Below are 25,757 nucleotides of genomic sequence, written 5' to 3'. Positions count from 1 at the left end.
AACCAACAATCCACGAAGCTAGCAACCAAATGGGCCTTTACAGAACATAGATGTTAAATCTCAGTCTCATGCATAGGTTTGACTTCCCGCCATCCCATACACAGAATACCACATTACCAAATCTTGTAATGTAGCTTGCCACATTACCAAATCTTCTCCACACAAACCTTTTGAGGTTCAACGGGGGGGGGGGGTGAGGGGGGAGACTATAGTAAAAAAAAAAAAAAAAAAAAAGATCCACTGTTGTACAATGTCCTGAATTACAGCTATTTCCCTGACTTTGTAATAAACTTTTATTCCTTTGCTTTCCTGAATAAAAGTAGCTGCCCTCAGAACTTTGGACTCCAAAGTATACTATGGCTTTCTTACCATTCTCAGCTATTCCAAGTGTTTGCAAATACCTTCTAAAATGGCTAGTTTTGAGAAAAAACATATTAATAAGGAATGTCTATAAACTGAAAGCTGTGAAATCAATCCCTGGTGCATACATAACCATTTTCTAAAACATTTACCAGAATCTTAAAAAAAGGCAGATTAACAAACAGCCTCCAAACAAAATTTCAATTCTCTTTTTAGCCCTACAGCATTCAGTTTAAAATGGAAACTAAACCTGCTGTCAATCTATTTCAGCTGTTTCTGTTAGGGTACAAACTGAAGTTTGAATATAGGCAAAGCTACAAAAGTATGGGATATAAAAGAAGAATAAGAAAGGAAGGCTGGTGGGACATCTTCAAAACTGCATTGCATCAACACTGAGGAAGTTTCAGGCACTTAAGCTTGTTTAAGAGACAACTTTCCTATTCAGCTCTATACTTATTTTGTACAAGTTATGTACATTGTAAGAGAGAAAAGTAATTTGTATAAAAGTATGGTTTTAATAAGAGTTCTTATGTACTGTGTAAGAGCTTTTATCTGAAGACCTCAAAACAGTTTTCCCTTTTACAGATGAGGAAACTGACAAACAGATTCCATAGGTTACCCAATCCTGAATCCACTGAAGAAAATAGCAAAACTCCCACTGACTTCAATAGAAGAAGGATTGGGACTTAAATGATTTGATACAGCTCACACAGTAAGACAATGGCAGAATTAAGGATATAGCCCAGAAGTCCCAATTCCCATACTCCAACCATTATGCAATTCACCTCACATCATTCAGTGGTGCACTTTTTATACTTCCAAAGTTAACAATATTGCCTTGAGGTTTGGAAATGTTGTCAGCTCATTTTTGAGTATGCCAACTACTTTTGGGATCTACATTTTTGATTATTGGTACATAAACATATACACAGTTCTGTAGTGCAACTTCTAGGTGTTCATAACTCATACCGAACACAGAGCTCTCCTCATATCACCATATTCACCTAAAGTCCATGGAAATATTTCTGGAGCTAAGACAACATCACTTTACAGTACAAGCTAAAAGATGATGGGCTCACCTGATTGATAGAGTTGGCTGCACATGAAGCAAGTCCAGTTCCAATGGAGGTAATCAGGAAACAAGTTAGATCAAAAGGGACCGGAGCCATAGCAAACCCAGCAGATGCGGTACTCACAACCAGAGCTGCAACACAAAAACACACAGTATGTTTTACTACCACAGCTCCAACAATAAGTCATTTCTCCTGTATGTACGTAATCATTACAGATCCATTTTTCAGAACACTAAGAACTCCACAAGTTTACTTCTGACAATTATTTGCATCACAGTAGCGTTTACAGGCTCCAAGTAGGGTGGACTTATTGAAGTCAAAGCAATTCAAATCACCAATTTTAATCATGCTTTAAATCAGAAACCAGTAAGCCTTGATTTAAAATAATTCATTTTAACTGTGTTTTGCATTTGTATTTTTTTATTTGCATAAAGAAAGGTTGAGTCTCATTGGTTGGCAACCAATACGACATGTTGATTTGCTACTAAATATAGCCTTTGCACTAAATGTGATCATTCTTTTTATTAACCAATTGGATACGCCATATCTATACACATTTAAGCATTAGATTGCTAAATTTACATTTATTCAGATTCTTAATTTTTACGTTTTTTTATGATGTTAGAAAATGATGAATGATGTAATAGATGTCCTGGCCCCCTATAAAATATTATTTAGTAGATTAATTTTTTATTTGTGAGTAGTGTCAAGCTCTGTTTGGATGGAAATTCAGTTAAAATGCAGAAAAACAGTTGTATTAGTTATTTTTATTAAATAAAATTACCTTACATGTTCTGGAGACACAAGGAAAAAAGTTTATCAAAACAAATTTTCCATTTAAAACCAACTGATTTATTAAAGGACGTGTTAGCTGCAGTCAAGGAACTGCCCTGATTATTTCTGGTCACTATGCTTTTCAGAATTTTAAAACTAGTAGATCTCAAACTCTCCACACGTAGGTTTTATTCAGAAATTGGAAAAGGAAAACAAGCTTTTCTGCTTCTTCAGCTCACAACTTAACTTTGGATGAACAAGCTGAAATGAAGATATATTCTCTCTGTACCTACAGAGAGGTTATTGCTGTCAAAAGCTGGTTTAGCCCTTCAACAAACTCTGCTTCCAGATGCTTAGCCAGAGACTTACATCAGTTCAGTGGTTTGACTTTCCTTGAAACTTGGCAGCAAATATGTACTAAAATATTTTTTGTATTTAATTTAAATGATGTTAATAGATTATAATACGTTAGGCCTCAGCAAAGGTAGTCAATTTCAAATTCAATTTTATATAGATCCAGTTTTAAAAAATTAATTTAATTTGTTTTTCAATATACTTTATTACTATATTTAAATAGAAAATCTTTTTTACATCATTTTTATTCACCCTGGCTCTAACCAAGAACATGGCCTCACTGTCCTACAAATAGATGCTGAGAAAATTCATGCTTCACAATCGAAATAGGCAAGAAAAAGGAAGGTGGAAAGAAAAACAGTCACAGAGAAGTTAATTGATTAATCCAAGTTCATACAGCAGGTTAGTGGCAGCACTGGGAATAGAGCTCATGTCTCCTTTCTCTCTGTCAAGTGCCTTAGTCACTAGACAAACCACCTTCCAAAGTATATGTATGGGCCATAGGTTCCAGTAGCTCACATGCCACTGAGTGAAGATTGTCACAACATGCAGAAAACATGGCTGGTAACCTCATAAGCACTGATATGATGCTATCACAAAAAATACTTCAAGGCATAAGCCCTGAACCTCTCAAGGAAGCATAAGAAAATCCAGTGTGCCAAGACTGGTGAAGCTAGTCACTAAACTCTGTGTGCATCTTTTGCTTTGCATCGGAATGCATCCGATGAAGTGAGCTGTAGCTCACGAAAGCTTATGCTCTAATAAATTTGTTAGTCTCTAAGGTGCCACAAGTACTCCTTTTCATCTTTGCTGTATATTTGACACATCTTGTTAATTTATCTGATCTGCCCAGTTTGGGGCAGGGGAAGGTGCAGTAGTCAGCAGTTAAATCCAAAGGTTTAGAATGTGAGTGGATTTATGTGGCAAATAGATTTCAGATCCAGAATTTGAATTCCAGAAATGGAAACTTGTCAGAATATTGCATTCACTGCTCTACAGCTAAGAAACCCATATCCAAGTATTAAAATCATGCATGACACAAACCTAGCTTTCTTTAAAAGAAAAGTAGTACTAAAGAGAAGACTCTTTCTTCTTGCAACAAATCAGCCAACACAGTTATTGAACAGCTTGCTTATGACCTTGAACCTTGTTATCTGAACTTAATGAATTTATAAGAGGGGAAGAAAAAATCATCATAAATTGTAGATCTTTTAAAAACTTATCTCAGCAGTTTTCTGACTACACAAATAATATGCTCTGTAGCAAAGTCAAACAGCACACTAAAAACCTACATTGACCACAAATATCTGGATTATCTACGAAGTAATGTTGCTCACTATGAAGGAGAAATTCAGTGCCAGGGAAGAGACTTGCTGGCAAAAGACACACTTGCAAAGGGTTCAGGAGTCACAGTTGTGAGCCAAAAGAACATGAACTCCCCCTGCCAGGCTGCTGCTAAAAGAGCTAAAGTGGTTGTTGGATGCAAAAACGAGGGAATGTCCAGTGGCAGCAGTGAGATACTACTTCAGAATACAACAATTGTGAGACCACTGCTAGATTATTATATCCAGATTAGGTATCCACATTTTTAAAAGGACATTGAAAAGTTAGAGAGTAAAGGTTTATGAAAGATTTAAGGTCTAGAGAACCTGCCATATAGTGAGCGACTTAAGAATTACAACATATTTAGTTTAGCAAAGAGAAAGTTAAGGATAGGTCTATACTGCAATGCAAGCCTGGGCTCAGACTCAGGCTCGACCCCAAACCCCCGTTTTGCCTACATGCAAATCTGTCTTACTCAGGCCTGTAAGCCCTTGGGACCTGGGCCTTAGGGCCTGAGAGGGGGGTGGATTCGAGCCCAAGTCTGAAAAACAGTCTCACTTTGCAACGTGGACACAGCTTAGGTCAGGGTCCCCAGAGTCATGTCCCAAGACCCTGCCAATGCTATCCCACAACCCCATCGGACAGCGTTTCTTGGCTTTTCTGCCCCAAGTCAATCAGCTCCCAGGAAATGGAAGCAACCCCCACCCCCATGGTTCAAGTACAGCTGCTCAGTGTTTAACCCTTCCATTTTATTTTGACCACTGAACTGCAAACAGAGTGAACCATCTCCTGTGTTAGCTATGGCCAGTGACAAGAAGCAGCTCTTTGCCAAGCACGCTGATACCTGGTCATGAGGCCACAGTCAGATTCTGGTAAATCTCTGGAGCAAGGCAAGCAAGGTGTTCAACATCACTAAGAGCACCAAAAATGGCCACGTGTACTAAGAAACAGCAGACAAGCTGGCAGCACTGGGGATTAAACAGACCAGTGACCAGTGCAGGGAGCAGATTACGCATCTCAGGGGTGACTACCGGAAAGCCAGGGATGAGACCTGCAAGCCTGGAAACTCCCCATCATCCCACCTCCTCTAAGAGAGACTTCAAACAGGTGCTTGAAACTGCACCAAGCACTGAGCCAACAGCAGTTAACTTAGCCAGATCAGACTAGCAAAGCGATTCTGGTGCTCATGCATATCCCCAAGGAGGCTTTGCTGCCAGAAAAGCTGAAACATGTCCTGGGTCCATTCTCAAGGAACTGTTTGATGACATCCCCTCTCAGAGGAGCAGCCTGCCATGGAATTGACAACGGAAACAGAAGAGGCAGAAGTAGTACTGGAACCTGGTAAGTTTTAGCTCCATGTCTGTTATTGATGCACAAATTTCTGGTTTATGACCCAGTGCAACTTTTATTACAAGTCACAGATAGCAGCATGTATCCGATAATAGGGGCATGCACACCAGCACCTTGCCTGAAAGGATTGAGAAACCATAAACCAGTAAGCCATAGCACCCTCCTCCCCACAATGCTAAAATGGCATTCAATTTTTAAATATATGGCATTTGTAAATTTCACCTTACCATTGTGAATGTAGGCTTCACATTCTGCTTAACTCTCAGTTCTGTCCACAGAGCATCTGGGAACTTAAGCGTGGCTCTGAGAATATTTGGAAGCTGAGTTTTACCAAGTATCATTTTCTGGCCTTGAGATTTCAAAGGCACTTTTTTCTGATGATAAACTGAAACTTTTTCAAAGTACTGAGACTTTGATGTACAGTTTGACATCTATTTTCAGGCCCTTACACCTCCACAGTCCAGCCACAGTAAAGCAGGAGCCTGGGATTTCAAACTGAGCAGTGAAAAAGGAAGCATGTCCATGACAGGGCCAACAAGCAGGTACAGAACCAAAGGGAAAAGGATGCACAAGTGGAAAGGCACAGCCAGACTGGAGTATACAAGGAGAAAACTGCAGCTAAGTCTCTGGAGCTGGAACTTCACTTGAGGGAGGAAGAAAGAGAGCACAGCAGAAAGACCTCTTTGAGAAGCTGCTTGAGCTAATGCCCACGACTTTCAGACTCCTGCTCCACCCACACCACACCCTAAGTCCCCACCATGGTACCTCATCTTGCTGACCAGGAATGCACTGGACAATACCATGATTGGGTGGTTCACGTAACCAGGCCTGAATTGTAATGGGACAGGGCAAATATACCCCCTGCAATCAGCACTGCTGCACGGGAGTGGAGAAGTGCATGCTAAAATGGTACAAAGGGAAAGGAGAACAGGAGACCATGGGACACACTGTAGTAGGAGAGTTATTTGTTTGCAATGGTTTCACTGTTTTGAGGCGTTCAATGTTTGTGTTATACTCTATTTTATTACCGGTTTTGATGTTTTATTGGTAGCTAGCCTATCTGTCAATGTTTTATTTTTTTATTTTTTTTTGTAATGCCTTTATTTGTTAACATGGCTGCTTTTATTTCATTAAATTTACTACCAATCACAGCTTATACTGTGTATATTTGAAAGAATAAAGACATTGCCAAGGGAGATTTTGAAAACCTCCAGTGAAGGAGCTTCCACAAGGAGGCTGGATAGTCATCTGTCTTGGATTGCTTTAGACACAACAAATCCTGCATCTGGGGAGGGGTTTAGACTAGATGACCCTTGTGGTCACTTCTAACTCTATGGTTCTATGATAAAGCATAACTGGGAATTTGTATCCAAATACAGTTTCTTATTGCATCGTTTCAGATCAATCCACACCTAATGAAAATCCACAATTCATGTCACAAACCCCCAGTCCACCCCTTCCCCCACTGTTTAAGCAGTCATCTCATCTGTAATTAAAAATTAATGACAACCATATGGCCCCCCATTCGTAGCATTCAGTGACAGTACTTCATTTACTGTTAATACTGTTGTACAAATACATTCATAAACATTTTATTCTCCCTCTTCCATTGGTACATTCAAGCTCATAATGTGGGTACACAAAACATCCCTGATTTCGGTTGCCTGTATACATCCTGCTCTAGCTGTGACAGGTGTACTTGCTGGCTGAGTGCACAGGTTCAGCAATCCATTATTGTCATAGGTCCACGTGTGGGCAAATGTCTCACCTTTACATTCACAAAGTTTGTGAAAAGAAAAGGAATACTTGTGGCACCTTAGAGACTAACAAATTTATTAGAGCATAAGCTTGAAGCTGTAGCTCACAAAAGCTTATGCTCTATTAAATTTGTTAGTCTCTAAGGTGCCACAAGTACTCCTTTTCTTTTTGTGAATACAGACTAACACGGCTGCTACTCTGAAAGATTGTGAAGAGCACAATAATGCAGACAGCTTTGGTGACACTGGAATCCAAACAGTTCTGTAAAGAGTGCCAGCAGGATTTCAACTGCCAGATGCACATTCAACCATCATTCTACACCTACTGAGAGTATAATCAAACCTTCTTTTGCCAAGGCCTCAGATCGGAATAGAGAGTTTCATATGCCAAGGCAAACAGGAGTATACGGGGTCCCCTAGAACAACAGTGTTTCAGAGTAGCAGCCGTGTTAGTCTGTATTCGCAAAAAGAAAAGGAGTACTTGTGGCACCTTAGAGACTAACAAATTTATTAGAGCATAAGCTTTCGTGAGCTACAGCTCACTTCATCGGATGCACAGTAACTCCATTTATGACAACATTTGGAGGAAGAACGGTGTCCCAGCGTTTCCATGAAGGTAGACGCCCAATGCCACAGTTTTCCAACAATCATGAATTTTTCTAGTACAACCCAAGTTGGCAGCCATAAATCAGCCTATGTGGTCAGAAGGGCCTGCACAACAATGAAGTAGTAGTTAAAACCTTTGGAGTTTATTTATGCATGTGCTCCTTGACAAGTGCAAACTGTGGGCACATTAATCCCATCAAGGGCCCTGAGGTTAGGAAACCCTTTTCTGTCAAAGCTGCCACTTACTTCAGGAAAATTGTTCATGCCCACCACCTTTGAGTAAATCACATGCCTGATTGATTCAGAAGCCTCTGCCACCACAGCCTCCACGGTTGATTTGCCAACACCAAAGTGGTTAGCAACAGACCTGACATAGTCAGAAGTGACCAGCTTCAAGATGGTAATAGCAACCCATGTGGACTGGCGTGGCCAACCTCATACATGTGTTAGGACACTGGAGGATGGGGGAAAAGGTGCTCACTGAGTGTCAGAAACATTGCTTTCTTCATGGGAAAGTTCTGGAGCCACTGTTGGCCATCTCAAGTCCGCACGGTCTGTATGGTCCCTCCCAGTCTGTTGTTCGTGGACTTGTTCTAGAAGCACCAGTCTACATATGGGGCATCAGCTGCTATACAGAGAGTCACGAGCCGTATCAGCCAGGTTGAGTCTTCCAAGACTGTGGTGTTCTCCTTCTCCAACAAGTGTCTTTAGTAGGTCAGAAAATGCCACCAAAATGTCCACCAGCATTTCATGGATGCTCTTGCTCTTTCTTGACCCAAGAGTGAAAGTGAAAGCCAAAGCCGGACAAGTTCTTCCAATGGTTACACTTCCATATTGTTGGCTCCAGTTGCCAGGAGCGTGCAGACCCAAAAGGCGGCATATATTGGCAGGCTGAGACTAAAGTGCTGCAGGATGGACAGTCCAGTTTTCCCACAGTGCACCATGAACAAAGGACTAAGGCAGCTATAGATGTGGAAGGTGTTAAGCAGCATGGGATAGGCTGGTTTGACTCAGGTCTGCATAGTGTAGTATGGATTATGAGCACAGGTGTGAGATCTGAGTCCAGAACTTCTAAACCTAGGTTCAATATTCATCATGAATGCTCAAGTGCAAGCTTAGAAACACCAATCCTTAGGCTTACATTGAAGTATAGACAAACCCTAAGAGGCAACTTGATCATGGCCTGTAAGTATCTACACAGAGAGAAGATATGATACTTCAGGGCTGTGGTTTCCAAACTTTTGAGTACTATGGCTCTCTTACAAGTACTTTAAAAGTTGATAGCTCCCCATGACCAAATACAATCCTCCCACCATAATTTTTTTTTTTTTTTTTTTTTAAAAAAACACCGACTCAGGACACTGGATTAAGAGTTCAGGACACGAGAGTCTGGACTGTTTTGTGACTTCATTCAACTACATACAGTTTGTTTAATTATACATTCTGATGTAATCCAGGTTTTTAAAACTATACTTTAAAAATATGGATTTTTGCCATGTTTGGAAAAACCCTAAGATTTTAGTGAGATGAGTGGGCCTGTTAAAAGTTCTTCAAACTATTGTGCCTGCTTTGACAAAACTCATGTAACACAAAAGCCGAACTGTGTTGGATATGTCTGGATTCATCAAGCTGCAGTGCAAAATACTGCCTCCTCTTAACTTGAATGTTTTCTGAAAAGGTCATAATTGAGTTGACAGATATTAATTAACAAAAGGAATGGTTTTCAGTGCCATGACTGCTTGTTCCCCATTGTAATTCTACACATCTATTTCTGCTAGAAGTAGAAGAGTCTCGTCAACCTGTGCTTGTTTGCATTTTGCAATTCGCATGGCTATTGCATTAGATGCTTCTTCAGGTACAGTTGCTTCTTGAGGCTTTTTTTTTTTTTGGCTACTGCTGCTTTAATTCTTCTGGTCTCTGAAGAAAAAAAAATCATGGCTCTCATTTACGAATTCCAGGTGTTTGGATTCTAAATGTCTCTGTAGTTATCCTAGCCTCATATTTTCATTTACCAACACTTGAACACAAATACACATTGTGGCTGTGGACTTTCTGCAGCAATCCTAAAACATGAAAATTCAAAACAGCCAAATGTTTGCTACATGTAGGCTTAACACTCAGCAAAATCGTTCCATTATCAAAATAAGATGGACTTCTCTCCCTCGGTCCCTTCCCTTATCTGCTGGTGCTGCTGGCACTAGGATCCTCTCTTTGGCCTTCAGGGGACTTTCAGCCTAGAGAGTGCCTGATAAATGCTTCCCCCAGTAGGAAGTCTCTGGGCTGAAAATCCCCTGCTGGAAGAGAGGGCACGGAGCAGCCCCAACAGCATAAGATGCAGACCCATAGATAAGATGCAGGTGATTTTTAAACCTAGTTTAACAGTCTCTGAATTAGATAAACAAACAAACAAAAAAAAAGGCATATCCATTACAATTTTCCCTAAACACTGGTGGCTCACCTAGGAACCCTCTGTGGCTCCCCAAGCTGAATTTGGCCCAGAAACGTTAAGCAATTTACATAAAGTTACACAGCAAGGAAGAGGCAGAGCCAGGAGCAGAACCCAGGAGCCCTGCCTTCCAGGTCTCAGCTATGGTCTACCAGAGCCTCTGAACTTGAGGCTTATATGGTGAAGAGAATGAATGCCTACCGACAGAGCTGCAAAAAGGAGCAACAATGCTGGCCATTACGCTAGAAGACACTACAATCTTGGAGAAGAGAAGCCCATAGCCACTAGCAGGAAAAGATAAGCCATCAAAAACAAACAGGAGTCAGCAGACCCTTGGGATTCATTTTAGAGAAAAGAAACTGATTCAATTTTATTATTACGTGCATGTACAAATTCACCAACTGCCAGTGCTGCCATGGGGTTGGAATCATGAATAGGTTTCATGATGGGAAAGGGATGTGACCATGAGATAGTCATAGTGTGGACCACTTCTTAAGAGAGGCTACATGAGAACTCCTGCACTAAACAACACTTACAATCTGATATAGGATAGTTAAAAGAAAAAAAAAAAAAGGTACACATTTAGCACTACTGACCCACAGATTATGGCCAAAATTTTCAAAACTGGTTGCTACCAGGAGCTACAGACACTCAGCCCCTCTGAAAATCAGGTCAGTTTTATTTAGGAGCCCCAAGAAAGGCACCTGGGTTTGAAAATTCTGCCCTGTCTCTCTGTATATAGTACCAGGAAATATGAATCTCAATGAAATTCATTGTTTTTCAATTGTTTTTTATTAACTTAATCAGTCAGAAAAGGATGGTGAAACAGGGGCGTTTGCATTTATAAGAGTGATTACATTTTTTTTTGGTATTATAAATCACACTTTCACTTCCAGACAAGAATTTAATTAAAACTTATCACAGAGAACACTTTACATTCATTTATTATAGCACAACACCAACTCATTTACAGAAGGAGAAAGGTGGAGCAGATTGGCAAACAGTCTATGTAACATTGCCATTACACTGACCTCAAAGAAATTCTAATACAGTACAGCCAGAGTGCTAATTAAGGTCTCCATTGATTTCTCCAGATTAATTTCAGTCAGTCATTTCACTGTGACTTATCAGGATCTCATTAAAAAAGGCTATAGTACATTCCCTCATTTATCCAGCTGAAATGGATATTTTTAGATGTTTGTCTAGTGTTCTGAACTCACAAAGAAAAGTTCTTGCTGTCTGTCCGATGAACAGGGTTTCAAATGCAGCACGTTACAGCAAATAGGGCTATCTTCCCATCAGAGTGGAAAGTTTATTTTCCTTTTGTTATGGAGGCAAAAGTGAATTTTATAATCTCCTCTTCATTTTCCTCCTAGAAAAGATGTACATTTCATTGAGATCACTTCAGGCAAGGGCATGAGGTCATTGACTCTATATGTTTGTTTTTTGACCCCTGTTAGCTTAGTGCTTTAGAGGCAAAATTAACTACACTTCACTACATAATGGGTGAAACTGATCCTTTCAAGGTTTATTGGTTAGACTTGGCAAGAGTCTTTCAAGAGTAATTCTCAATTGAAACTTACAATAGGATATCAAAGTAGACACGCTTTTATGTCTTACAAATATACCTAGCTTTACTAGAAATCGGAAGAGCGCATTTGTTTACAGACAATTTCAGATTAAATAAGAAACAAATTGTGCACTCATAGGAAATGAAAGATAAAAAGGAGACCTATTATGGTGTTTCAGACATAAGAATATACTCAAGGGAACTCTAATCCTATATTATTTTTATAATGTCCTTCAATTTCATTTTAATGTGATCTCTCTATAAACCTTGATATCTGTATTTATAGTGCTACATTCTTAGTGCCACTTTATGCTCACCTTCCACCAAAAAAATAGTTGAAATAATAATAAAAATAAAAGGTCCAGAACAATTCAGCTAACCAATCAATTTTCTATTTTTGTTTTGGTCACCAAATAATATTGAATTTTGTAAACATATAACTTGCAGATTTAGCACCAGACATTATCGGGGGGAAGGGGAGAGGAGGAGAAATCCATTCTTTTTACCCTTTCTACTTTAATTTGGGGAACAATCTGCTTGTCTTACTACAAATATTAATATATCCCGAAGGAAAACTAGTTTTCTTTAGAGCTTATCTATCAGAAGAAATTCCCCCCCTAAATTCTCACACTTCATTCATTGGAATGCTAAACGTAAATAGTAACATTAATGCTGCAGGATTGACCAATGTGTTTTCTTTGTAAACCTAGATTTATTTGGAGTAGGCAGAAGTAGATTTCATTGCAAATTACAACTTGCACATTAAAAGAAAAAGCATGCCTTAGGAGCTTGGCTATTTTGGAACAGTAATTTGAACCAAATGTTATTTAATGCAGAAATTAAAATACAATATTACAAACTAGAGCAGATTAGGTTAATACTACATTTTATAACTGAACATTTGTAAAACACTTGTGGGGGTGGGGGAGAATAAACTAAAGTAGCAGTATATTTGTTTCTCTTCCTCGTAGCATAAAAATAATTTGCTAAAAAGATACGGTTATGCTGTGTGTCTTTGATAAGACAATGGTAAGACAACTCTTAAAACAATCACAGAAATAAGAACTATTTTCTGGCAGACATTACACAAAATATATGTAGGATCAACAAAATCTAAACATTGCCAACTGATTTCTCTTTGTTAAAGCTCCTAAATTCTTGCCTTAATGCAATTAAGACCAAATTCTGCTCTCAGATACAATTGGAACTTCATAAAAACAAACTCCATTGAAGCAAATGGAATTTTCCACTAGTGTACTTGTGAGCAAAATTTTAGCTTAGTTAGAGCCAGGGACAGAACCAAGGTCTCCCAATTCCCAACATGCAAAGGACCACCCCAATGCAACAAAGTTCTGAAGTGCCAAGTAAGTTTTACAAACTTCTATTCCAGACATTCATTTAAGAAAGACGCAGGATGAGCAAGATGGACATCAGACTAGGTGCATTTTGAAGTCTTTGAGACATGAAAGATAACTTTCTACAGTGCCTAGAACACATTTTGAAAGCTACCTCAATAATCAGCTCAGTGTGTGATTCTGCCCAGGAGCGTACTTTTCAGACATACTCATATCTTTGTAAAGAGACAGTTGAAAATTTTAGCTGCAGATCAGACCTATACTAGGTTTAAAGCATATGAGGAAGGCAAAATAGATGAATGTGTTTGAAGTATGTGGGTATTGACATGCCTCTCTTTGAGACTCTAAAGGAGACTGTATTATTTGTATTGTGGTAGCTCCATGAGGGACCTGTCAAGAATCAAGGCCCCATTCTGCTAGGCATAGTACAGATCTGCAGTAAGAACAAAGTCTAAGCCCCAAGGATCTTACAATCTAGATTGGAGAATTACTGGTGAATTTCACATATCACTGTTATTTACATATCCATTTTGCAGGTATTGTTAAGTTTCATTATAAACATTTGGCCTGTCTTCCCCACCAAAAGAACAATGTGTTTAGGCATCCTTTTGCCAGTACACCAGCCACTTTCACAATTAGAACTTGTTCCCGTGTAACACAATAGTGAGCTAATAGTGCATCTCACACTGTACCTTTAATTTTTTTGGGGGGGGGGGGGGGGAAGGAAAAGAAGAGGGAACATCACTAAAAATGAAAATTAAAAATTCAGCGTTTGTTCATGTTCTTGCCCAATATGTTTGTAACTACTATGCATGTTAATTTCCATCTGTAATCACGGAGTTGAATATTCATTAAATATAACCTTGAGGTAAAATTTAAAAAGATGAGATTCAGCTTAAAAAGTAGTGCTGCGCTTGTGTTACACATTATATGGGTTTTCTCTCATTACCCCACCTTCATGTCTTTCTTCTTTCAGTTACTTATGAATTGGGGGACAAAACTAAAAACAATGCCATCTGTAACTCTCTTTTGTAGCTCAGAAAAAGCAGGAGATGGATGCATTAGCTTTGCAGAGTGCCAGGATGGTAAAATGCAGCTGTTCAGACATTAGCCAACAGGGAATGAGCAACAAAAGGAAGGAGGAAATCTAAACCAAAAAGGTGGATTACACTACAAATTAAAAGCTCCCTCCCCGATCATATTTTCATGGCAAAAATATATAATAAAAACATGAATCTTTTACCATTGTGAAGGCATAGTTCCTAATGACAGTGGCATCAAGGCTAAAGTTCACATGAAACAGGAGGGTAGAGTAATAGCTAAATTCATTTCCTTTCAAAGATGATCTGCAGGTCTTAATACAAACACTCTTTACTTCAGCAGTAGGGGAAGACAGGGCATGGGGAAGGTCCCTTTTAGTATAATGCAAAATTTGTTTGTTATTTTATACTCCAAAAATTAGAAATAGAAACTTTGCAAAAAAAAGTATGCAAGATATTAAACTAATCAGAACTTCATAGGTCAGTTCCACAGAGGCACTCTGTCATCTGTAACATGAAAACAGACCTGGAATAATTTACATTCTCAAGAATCAAAGAACAGCCTGATCAACAGCCTTGACCCAGCTCTCTTCAGTTTAGAAAATACATGAAAGCATCAGTCACAATAGGTCTCTGCATAGATCATAACACCCTACTTCGCCTCTTTATTTATTTATTTTATATGATGTCATTTAGTCTTACCATTTTAATATCCTGATATTTGTTTATGGATCTATTTCAGAGTTTTAACGGCTTTCAATTTCAATTACTAGTGTAGGGCCCCAAACTTCTCAAGAGAAGCCACTTAAAATAATCTCACTGAAGAGATGGCAGGAAACTTAGCTATCCATACAGAGCTTAAATATCCATGCACAGAAGGCATTATAGAAGCTCAAACTATTACTACTAATGAGCAGCGAGAAAATAAAGCAACTACCATAGTAAAAGGGGCAGCACAACTGAGGGCTACAAATAGGCTGTGTAATCATTTAATATTTGTAAAGAACTCTTAGATCCTTGGATAGATGCTACTACATAGAATTACAAAGCTATATTGCTGACAAGTCTGAAGTCACTAACAACTGGCAACAAAGATGTCTATCAGTCTCCAAGAGCTGTTTTTTTCCATCCTCCTGTTTTATTGATCCCAATCATACACTAGTGTAGGAGTACCCTCCAAATATGCATAAGAAGAGAATTCTTATGCACTACTGATCGGATGATGTTGTCAAGTCTCATTCTGGATATCCCCAAAGCAGTGAAGAGCAATGTTAGGATATACATTCAAAATCAGCTTCCATAGATGTAAAATCCATGTGTCTAAACAGATGTTGAAAGCAAAAAAAAAAAAAAATAAAAAAAATAAAAAAAAATAAAATAAATTTGTAAAAAAGAGAAGAACCCCTTCATGTCCCCTGTACATTGTAGCTACTCGGGGGGTGGGGGGGGCACGGCGTTGTGGAAAATTAAGGGGTAAGACATGAAATAGTGTAGGACAAAAGTAAAATGATCTTAGGAATTTTATTTGATGAACTATAATAGTTATGGTACTATTGTGCAGTTCTAACACCAGAGAGATACTGTGATCCTCTGGAGAGGGCACCATACTGGAAGTTAGGAGATCTGATTTGTATTCTTGGTTCTGCCACAGACTGGATGTGAGGCATTAGCCAAATCGCGTCAGTCTGAACATTTTTGTTTCCTCATGTATAAAACAGGGATAAAGCACTTTGATCTATGTTTGAAAAGTGTTTTATAAATGCTATACATTACTATTAGAATAATAAAATATTGCTACTCAAAAACGTGTGTCCAAGATAACAAAAAAAATGATACGCAACGATAACAGATATTTAACAAGCTGTTTCCTTTGCTGGTTTGGAGAACTAAGAGTAGAGTTTCACTGACTTGAAATAACATTTTATTTTAGGTTTCAGAGTAGCAGCCGTGTTAGTCTGTATTCGCAAAAAGAATATTTGCAAAAAGGTGCCACAAGTACTCCTTTTCATTTTATTTTAGGAAACTAAGTTGATGTCACTCAAAAACTTTGCCAGATAAGTTATGGAATGTATCCACATTACTACCTCAATGCTTTTAAACATGAGATTGACAAGAACCACTGCTAAACTTAAAGGAGACCAGATAGCATAACATTGATAAGACATGAAGAGATAGGGCTTTCTTTTAAATATTTAATACAACCATTGTAAAATTCCACCATAGCCTAACAAGCGTTTCCCCTAAAATACAGAATGGTTCATATCAATGAGATAAAAAACTGAAATAGATCATACAGAAAATATTGATTACAAAAAAGATACCATCACTATAATTTATTTTGCCTTCTTCTGGTGATAGATTTAAGTTTAACTTAAACTTGCTGTCCATAGACCACAAGCAAGTGCTCAATGGACTACTAGCAGTTTGTAGACCACAGTTCGAGAATTTCTGTTCCAACTATATTTCAAACTGTGGTCTGAGAACTGCTATTAGTCCACAGAACACTTGCTTGTGGTCTATGGACAGCTAGTTCATCACATGGTGCTGGCTCCTTATTTCAAGCAGCAAAAATTTGATTAAAAAGGAATATGACATAGGTACATTAAGTGACTGCAGTGATCTGTGGGATAACGATTGGGAAGGAAGGTGTCCATGAGACCAACCTCTGTTTAAAATGTGGACCAGACTATTAACGATTGAGAACCCTGAATCAGAGAACCTGCATGAAACTGAAAAGTTACCAATAGTACCTGTAAGTTTGATTTTGGACAAACGTGCCAAAATTCCTGGTAAATCATCCAGTTGTAGCTTCATTTCTTTCCATTGTTTTTCTTCTTTGGATTCTGCTCCTATGGCTGTTGCCAAGTCTTCCACAACAGCAGCTGAATTCACTTCTTTGAACTCATTTCTGTTCGAAGTCTCAGAAAAAGGTGGGTGGAGAGGTGAAACTGGTCTGATCTCACGTATAACTGTTTTTCCTTGACCCAAATGTTTTTTCTGAAGCAAAGGAGGTGCAACTGGATCTGACTTCGGTTTTGCTTGCTGACTGAGGTCTTTGTTGTACTGTGTTACATACTGAATAGAAAAATATAGACTAATTTGAGATATTTTTAACAGGAGAGTTAAAAAGCTTTTCCTATCAATAGCTTGCTAATGACAATAGAAATAAATAGTACTATTACATTTTATTGCTATATTTCTTTTATGATTAAAGAAGAGAATTTCTTGGTGCTGATATTGCTAAGTTAGCCTGCATTTCAAGTGCTCACTTCATTCACAGAAGGGTGTCTGCAGTTGCACAATATACACAACAAAAGCAGCTTCCAATTCATTGCTGCATAAACATTAGTTTAAATTCAGGGAATTATTTCAGGCCTAAATAAATTTTCCCTTGCAGTTTCAACTGGAAATATTAGAACGAGAAGTAGTAAAGAATAATCTGTTGGGTACTGTTTGTTCTACAAACATTTGCTCCACTTTAAATCATGTTGTGGACACGTATTGTATGGACATGTGTTTATATAATCTGATGTGCAATTGATCTCCAATTAGAAGTGCTAGGTATTTTACGGTCTTTGTAAAATACAGTCAACTGGTTCAAAAGTCAGAGAAAGATCTCTAAAAGATAATCCCTTACCCACTAGAAATTATCTCCCTCAATTTAGTTTTCCATCATCAATTCCTAATTTCAGGTTAGTTTACTTAACCTGCCAATTTTAGAGAATATTTGAAAGGAAAAGTATAGAAAGACAAAAACTAGAAGGGTGTTATTGCAAAAAAGGATGCTTCATTTTTCCAACTGACAACAAAGAGGCTGAGCTGCAATTAAGTTTTATATGGTGTTTTTTGCTGTATTTTCAGCTCCTCTAGAAAGTGTCAGGTAAACAAAAAAAGCACTTAGTTTTTCCAAGCGCCCCAACTTTCTTGTCTAAAATGTTCTGTTTCATATTTACCAAGCCAAATATACAAACAAGGTGTAGGTTTCAACAATCTGTGGTGCAATACTTGTACAACTGAGTAAGAGAGGTTACTAAAAGGGACTTTCTGGGGTTGGTAGGGAGCTTTTCACCTCTGAATGACTAACCTGAACGCAGGCCAAGTCACTAGCAATAAGAAGTCTGACAGTTTGGTGACCCACATGTGGAATGAGTTATGATCTCACTTTGGTTCCTATTAGACAGATGTCCAAAAATACCACCAACATTGGAAGTATCTGGTCCTTTCATGGCAATCACAGCAGACACACCACATAATAGACAAAGACTGAACTATCATCCTAGCAATAGAGATGGTCCTTGCAAGTTAGGATTGCAGCACATGAAAAGGGACAGTGAGGAGAATTTTGCACCACTACTATCCATTATGCATCTGTTCTGTGTAGAGGACAGGGATTTCCTTGAGCTGTCAGTGACAGTTATAGCTTTGTGATATGAACAGCTAATGCTCTGCCTATTTACATACTACAGAAAAAAATAACCTATTATTTTAATCTATTCAGGACTTCTCTCAATGAATTAGGACATAAATTAAAAATTCTGCTTTTCCTTTTGCACATTCACTCTATTCCAAATATAAACATTTAAGAAGCTAGCCTGACTTTAAACTTTGCCCTCAAAAACTTTTGCAGAATTAAAATCAATACGTTTAAGTTTCAGAATAAATCTTTTTCAAAGAAACACACTACTCCAGAAAATGAGTGCCATATACCACTAGTAATTGGTAAACATTTTAATTTCCTACGTAGCATAAGGCAAAACAGAAAAATAGTCAACGTGGAAGAAGACACTCTCTTGACTTACCATTCGTTTAAGGAAGTTAAGGTGTTGAAATGTAATCCATCTTTTATTGGCTACTCCACAACAATGCATAAACTTGCATGGCATTTGCGGTACTGCTGGTTTCGGAAGGTGCCAGACAAATAATCCTACACGGAAAACAGAGAATGTTTGGAACTCGTTTCTTCATGGTAAGGATTAGAAACAAACCCACTGGCAATGCTTACTGTCCTCAGCCCCACACAGCATTCTTTAGGAGGGCTACGCAGAGGTCCTACTTAGCTCGTAGAGATGGTGAGGGAGCCTACACTATGCTTGCAGACTAAATAGAGGAGCTGAGTATTTTACTTTCCAGCCCCTCACAGAGTTAGTCTTATAACTTTTTCCCCTATTCCCACCTCCATATGCTATAAATGTATTTACTGAGACACATATAAGCAACAAGCTGGAACATTTGCTTAGAGCAGTACTTCACATAAAAATAGAACCAGAGTTAAACAGTCACATTAACAGGAATTTTATGCCAGCCCTAGTACATATCTTTACAACTGATCTTAAAAACCTGAGCTAGTCAAGTGTGTCATCTAAAACCACCATAAAAGGAAGAATTCAGTTTTAACAATGTTTATGAATCTGGTGTGTGTGCTGTACATATCCAGAACTACACACAACAAGTCTATGGACCAATTACTAGAATTGTAGGTTCTGGGGAATATACCACGTCATGATTTCATTAACAGGAATTCATCATATTGTTGTGCAAGTTACTGAGAAAAGAACTATATAATCATTTTTATTACTTCCCGTTGACTTTCTATACATAATGAGGATGCTTTCTTACAGGAACACTCAAGTAATTTCTAGGTTCTCATGGCAAAAAAATGTTGTACAAATGTTATTCAAAAATGTCAGAAAAAAACTTGTTTGTTCTTCTGGACAGGGAGAAAGACTGACAGTTGGAGGATTTAAATACTTATTTGCAATTTTTAAGCCAAATACCACAACAGCATGTAACTGTATGAGAGCAAGAAAGAGAAAGGGATGGAGATAGGCGTATTTTATTTGAATTTTCATCAAGAATGTTCTGTTGCACCACTGCTTTAACCACTTTACATGGCAATTCACTTGACAAAGCCTTCACACCTTTTCCAGACTATGCCTCATTAGTGAATATCTTTGCCATATCAATAACTATTTCTGAGTGAAGGAATCAACATTCCCACTCAAGGCCATAATCCATAATAAGAGTACAACTATTTGCTAAATAATGTTTCTGTCTAATGTGTTGCTAAAACTGTTCATTGTACCCCCACTAATATGGGCAAGGATTTTTTTTCTTTTGCCTCAGACTATGTCTACACTACCACAGTAAGTCGACCTAAGCTACGCTACTCCAGCTATGTGAATAATGTACTGGAGTCGACGTAGCTTAAGTCGACTTACCATGGAGTCCACACTACACTGGGTCGATGGGAGACACTCTCCTGTCGACTTACCTTACTCTTCTCGTTTGGGGTAGAGTAGCGGTGTCGACTGGAGAGCGATCTGCAGTCAATTTGGCAGGCCTTCACTAGACCCGCTAAATCAACCCCGGTGCATCGATCCCCGGAACGCCGAGAGGCGGGGGGGGAAGAAGGAGAGAGAGAAGAAGAGCGTAGACATAGCCTCAGAATCTTTTTAATAAAACCATATGTATATCACTAAATAGGCTAGAGTTATTTTAGAAGATAGAGGTGGTAGAGTTAATCTATAGCAGTTTTCAGAGTAGCAGCCGTGTTAGTCTGTATTCGCAAAAGGAAAAGGAGTACTTGTGGCACCTTAGAGACTGGTGCCACAAGTACTCCTTTTCTTTTTGCGAATACAGACTAACACGACTGCTACTCTGAAACCTGTGATTATGCAAGGCACTGAATTTAGCCGTATAGAGTGGAAATCTGTCAACTTCATGATAGTCTCTAAGGTGCCACAAGTACTCCTTTTCTTTTTGCGAATCTATAGCAGTGGTTCTCAATCTGGGTCAGGACCCCAAAGTGGGTCGAGACTCCATTTTAATGAGGTCACCAGGGCTGGCTTAGACTTGCTGGGGCCCAGGGCCAGAGCAGAAGCTCAAGCCCCATCGCCCAGGGCCGAAACTGAAGCCTGAGGACTTCAGCCCTGGGCAGCAAGGCTCAGGTTAAAGGCTCCCTGCCTGGGACTGAAGCCCTTGGCCTTCAGCTTTGGCCTCCTCACCCAGGATGGTGGGGCTTGGGCTTTAGCTTTGGACCCCGACCTGGAGCAGTGAAGCTTGGGCAGGCTCAGACTTTGGTCCCATCTCCTGGGGTCATGTAGTAATTTTTGTTGTCAGAAGGGCATTTCAGTGCAATAAAATTTGAGAACCCCTGATCTATAGCGCAATCTATAGGCAAACACTGTTCTCAGAGAAAGACATCTCCGTTTATGTATTCGCTATTATTTGTACTGCAGTAATACTCAAAATCCTCAGTCAGCACTGATATCCCAGTGTACTTGTCCTATATAAACAGAATCCCAGTCCCAAAATATTTATAATCCAAAACCCTGATCCTGTAAACATTTACATAACTGAATAACTTTACACAGGTGAGTAGTCTCAATGGGACTCACCTGCATAAAATTAAACACATATGTATTTGCAGGATCCAGATGTAAAAGACAAAATGATAAACAGAAGGGGAAGGATAAAACATACAAGTAATTACTGTGGAATAAGCATATGATGTTATTCAGGGTTTCATTATTGTTTTGATTTTTTAAAAACAAACAAATCAGCTTTGCCCAACTGTCCTCAATCAGCCCAATATTTCCTGTAGGTGTAAAAGCAGATCTTGAGGAAGGATTTAGAAAAAGAGAACACGGTGTCTCTTTCGGTCAATATGAAAGTGAGAGAATTCTTGACAATCCTGCCCTTGCTTACAGATTTGCTAATAGCAGCCGTGAAACTTACTAATGTCACGCTGCTGCTAAAGGCAGCAATGGGGTCAGAGGAGGAGCTGTCTGTCTGCAGACTCAGCCAAAGGAAACCACCTCCGATCACATCCAGAAGATTTTCTCTGCCACTGAGAATAGTATTTATTTAGTGAAAGATCAGACTCTGTAGGAATTCATGGCCCAGACCCCCCCTGTTCAACGGGGACAGACGTTCATTAAGGATGGGAAGTTCCGAGTCCTACTGTAGGAGAACTAGAGAAAGCGCTTGCACCCAGTACAGACAGCACCAATACGACACACACCCGGCCCGGCCCCAACCCTCCCAGAAGCTGCTCTAATCCGCTGCCCTCAAGCTACTTCCCTGGCCGGGGCATCCTCCGTCCCAGGGCTCCCCAGAGACATGCACCGTAGCGGGGAAGGTTCCCTCGGACCCCGGCAATGGGGTGGGGGAGTTGTCGCCTCAGACGGGGGCAGCCGTCGGCCCCCGGACAAAAGGTCGGGGAGCTGCGACACCCCCCCCCCCGTGGGCGCAGGGCTCCGGCGACCCTCCCACACCCCCCGCAAGCCTCTCCCGGCTCTCTGCCGGGCCCGCCCACAGCCCCCCGCCCTGGGTGAAGGGGGCTGAACCGCGCAGGGCAGCGGTGCCGACCCCGGTCGGTACCTGTGAGAGCCCGGGGGGGGCCGCAGCACCAAGCCGCGCTCATAGCCCGCAACGGCACCTCCGGCTTCCCGCTCCCTTCACCGCCTGGGCGCCGCCATCTTGACCGGTTCGACCGCCAAACTGCTTCCGGGTCAGCCCTTCCGGGGCGGGGGATATGGGTCAGTAGGTGACGGGGCGGCTGCAGTCTGGTGGGGAGCGGCTGGGCCGCAGGTAGCTCAACTCGTGTGGGATGGGGCGGGGGCGGGGCGCCAGGAGCCGGGCGAGGAGCTGGGCGGGGCGCCAGGGGCCGGGTGGGGGCGGGGCGGGGCGGGGCGCCAGGAGCCGGGCCAGGAGCCGGGCGGGGGCGGGGCGCCAGGAGCCGGGCCAGGAGCCGGGCGGGGGCGGGGCGCCAGGAGCCGGGCCAGGAGCCGGGCGGGGCGGGGGCGGGCGCCAGGAGCCGGGCCAGGAGCCGGGCGGGGCGGGGGCGGGGCGCCAGGAGCCGGGCCAGGGGCCGGGTGGGGGCGGGGCGCCAGGAGCCGGGCCAGGAGCCGGGCGGGGCGGGGGCGGGCGCCAGGAGCCGGGCCAGGAGCCAGGCGGGGGCGGGGCGCCAGGAGCCGGGCGGGGGGGTGCCCTGGCAAGGACAGGGAGGGGCACTTGGTACCCAAGGCAGGGAAATGGGGATGCTGGCCGAGTGGGCGCTGACATCCTGTCCGTCAGGGGCGGGGCACTCTGGCGTGGGCGATTACGTCCAGACACATAAGTCACATGAGAAATTCGCTCCGATTTAATCTGAACCTGTCTTTAAATCAGTTTAGTTAAAACAAATCCTCTTCAGTTGAAGAGTATCTTTTTCAGTGTAGTTAATACCAATTCCTTACTAACACTGAAGTAAGCTTGGCTTAAAACCAAATAAGTGTCTTCACCCAGCCTCTTACAGCAGTTTAAATAAGAGTTTAAAGATATGCCTTTAGTTAAACCGGTGCAATGTTCTCATGTGGACTAGAGAGTTCTCTTCCTCATCTGCCCGTGGGGGGAGAATAGAAAAAGATTCGTGTCTTAGTTACATTTGAAATCGGTAGTAAAATAGGAGACCTGTCTAAATGGCAGTGAGCGTAGTGAAATCATACAAAAAGGGAACGAGAGCGATGAGAAGCATGTGGAGCAGATAAAAGGAGACTCAACTTGGGAAAATGCAAGGATGTGGAGAAAAGTTATCCAAAACATAGGGACTGTCTACTACGCCGTGTTTGTACAGTGCTTAGCACAATGGGGGCTACAGTTTTAGCACAAAGAAAAGGAGTACTTGTGGCACCTTAGAGACTAACAAATTTATTAGAGCATAAGCTTTCGTGAGCTACAGCTCACTTCATCGGATGCAGCTCACGAAAGCTTATGCTCTAATAAATTTGTTAGTCTCTAAGGTGCCACAAGTACTCCTTTTCTTTTTGCGAATACAGACTAACACGGCTGCTACTCTGAAACCTGAGTTTTAGCACAGTTTTTGGTGGGTCCCTAGGCACTTCCACAATAAAGATGGTTAATAAAATCTTCACGGGGAAAGGGAGACTTGGAAAGCAGTATAGCTGAAAGGTCTAAGGCAACAGAAAATTAAATATAGTAATTATTACAAACATGGGTATGGTAACAAATAAAATATGTTTTATAAGACACACAAATACACATGTGTAACATAATAAAAACCCAACAAAATATCCAGGATTGCTGCTACTGTTTTCGGTTTTGACCTGATGTCTATAAGTGAAATGGATGTAACTGCTAACACTAGCATATTTGTTAAGAGAATAGATGGGATGATAATACATTGTTTTATTTTACAGAACATTAATGATAAATGCATTTCATTCTTGCCTCCCTGGACTTGCTGAGTTCCTTTGAACAGCCAGTGCAGATGTTCCCAGCTCCCCTGCTCCTAAAAAAGAGACAACTGATGAACAGATACCGTATACAACTAAAGTGCAAACCTCTATATCCTTGGCTGCACCCCATACTGTGCATCCTAGCAAAAGTCAAGCAGCTCCAAACCCCAGTGTTTTGCGGGGCTCCATTATACGTAGAATATTGGACTCCATTTTGTACACATTGGTTCAATATATATATCTATTTTATGAGAGAATTGTCTAACAGTTCATACAAAATGAGTGCCAGGTCACCTTTCCAGCAAGCTTTGCCTTTGTATCCACCTATCACTGCTGAAGGCAAGAATTACTTTAGTGCATTATTTAGTTTGCTGGGGTGCTGGTTTGTGTGATGGGTCCCCCCCTGGGGTTCCACCTGAAACTGGGGTACCACAGAGCCCCCTGACCCACCAGTCTGGGCTTCCTCTTACACTGTACTGCTGTGACAAGTTGCAAAGCCCACCAGCCTGCAGTTTCACCACCATTCACACTGGTAGGGACACACCCAGCTGCAGTTACACGCAGGCTCTCTAATCACCAGCTTTCCAGCCTGGGACCCCAGAGAAGTACTGTCCTGCCCTGGTCAAATCTGGCCAATATATGGGTTTAATACCCAGACTGCCTCTCCCTCAATGTGAAGAGAACAATGCACACTTGTGCTAACCAAGCAGAGATTTTCCCCAAGCACTCCAGTCAAAGATTACTGGTTTAGATTAAAACAAAAACTATTGTTAACTATAAAAATAGATTTTAAGTGACTATAAATGATAGCAAACAGATCAAAGCAGATTACTTAGCAAATAAACAAAATATACTAGATAGATTGAATATGAATAGCAGATTCTAACCCTTAGAGATGATACAAGCTGGGTGCACTTGCTTTACACCTTGGAATCCCCAGGTGTTTCACAGGCTATAAATCCCTTTAGCCTGGGTCCAGCACTTCCCCCAGTTCAGTCTTTGTTCCTCAGGTGTTTCTAGGAGTCTTCTTGTATGGGGAGTAAAGAACTACAGATGATGTCACTCCCTGCCTAATATAGCTTTTGCATATGGCAGGAGCACTTTGTTCCCAAAGCTTGGTTCCCAGACCAGTCTGTGGTAAAATACTGACATCCCAGGATGGAGTCCAGCATCATGTGGCCTGGTCCTTATAGAGTCATAGCAGCCATCACTCTCAGGAATGCTCACCAGGTGAGAGATAAGCTTCTAAGGCCTATTGTTCTTTCTAATGGCCCATTACCCTCCATAGGCCCTTTACAACCAGCTATTTAGACTGAAAGCATCTTGTCTAGTGAGCATTACCCAGGTGTAACTACATTTGAAGTACAGATACATAGTCAGTATTTATAACTTCAGCTACAAAATGATTCATGCATACAAATAGGATAATCATATTCAGCAAATCATAACCTTTTCAATGACATCTCACATGACCCATCTTGCATAAAATGCATCATAATTATGCTAACTAT

The 25,757-nt window shown here is 40.7% G+C and overlaps 1 protein-coding gene across 2 annotated transcripts in view; it reads right to left on the bottom strand.

The window, feature by feature from the left end:
* Positions 1-22,548, bottom strand: part of LOC119843103 (protoheme IX farnesyltransferase, mitochondrial) — a 175,893-nt gene extending 153,345 nt beyond the window's left edge. Inside the window, exons 1-5 of one of the 2 annotated variants that reach the window (XM_043496416.1) lie at positions 22,391-22,510; positions 21,746-21,967; positions 18,808-18,932; positions 16,759-17,083; positions 1,440-1,564 (exon numbers count right to left, since the gene is read on the bottom strand). In XM_043496416.1, the coding sequence (XP_043352351.1) occupies positions 1,440-1,564; positions 16,759-17,083; positions 18,808-18,891 (534 nt within the window). In that variant the 5' untranslated portion in view covers positions 18,892-18,932; positions 21,746-21,967; positions 22,391-22,510. Of the gene's footprint in view, positions 1-1,439; positions 1,565-16,758; positions 17,084-18,807; positions 18,933-21,745; positions 21,968-22,390 lie in introns of both variants that reach the window. The other variant, XM_038372006.2, reaches the window with a different exon arrangement.
* Positions 22,549-25,757: the final 3,209 nt, after the last annotated feature.

The sequence above is a fragment of the Dermochelys coriacea genome, chromosome 14, assembly GCF_009764565.3.
Source record: "Dermochelys coriacea isolate rDerCor1 chromosome 14, rDerCor1.pri.v4, whole genome shotgun sequence".
Taxonomy (NCBI): domain Eukaryota; kingdom Metazoa; phylum Chordata; order Testudines; family Dermochelyidae; genus Dermochelys; species Dermochelys coriacea.
Note: the sequence above shows the minus strand (reverse complement) of the source record. Positions and strands in the feature narration are given on the sequence as shown.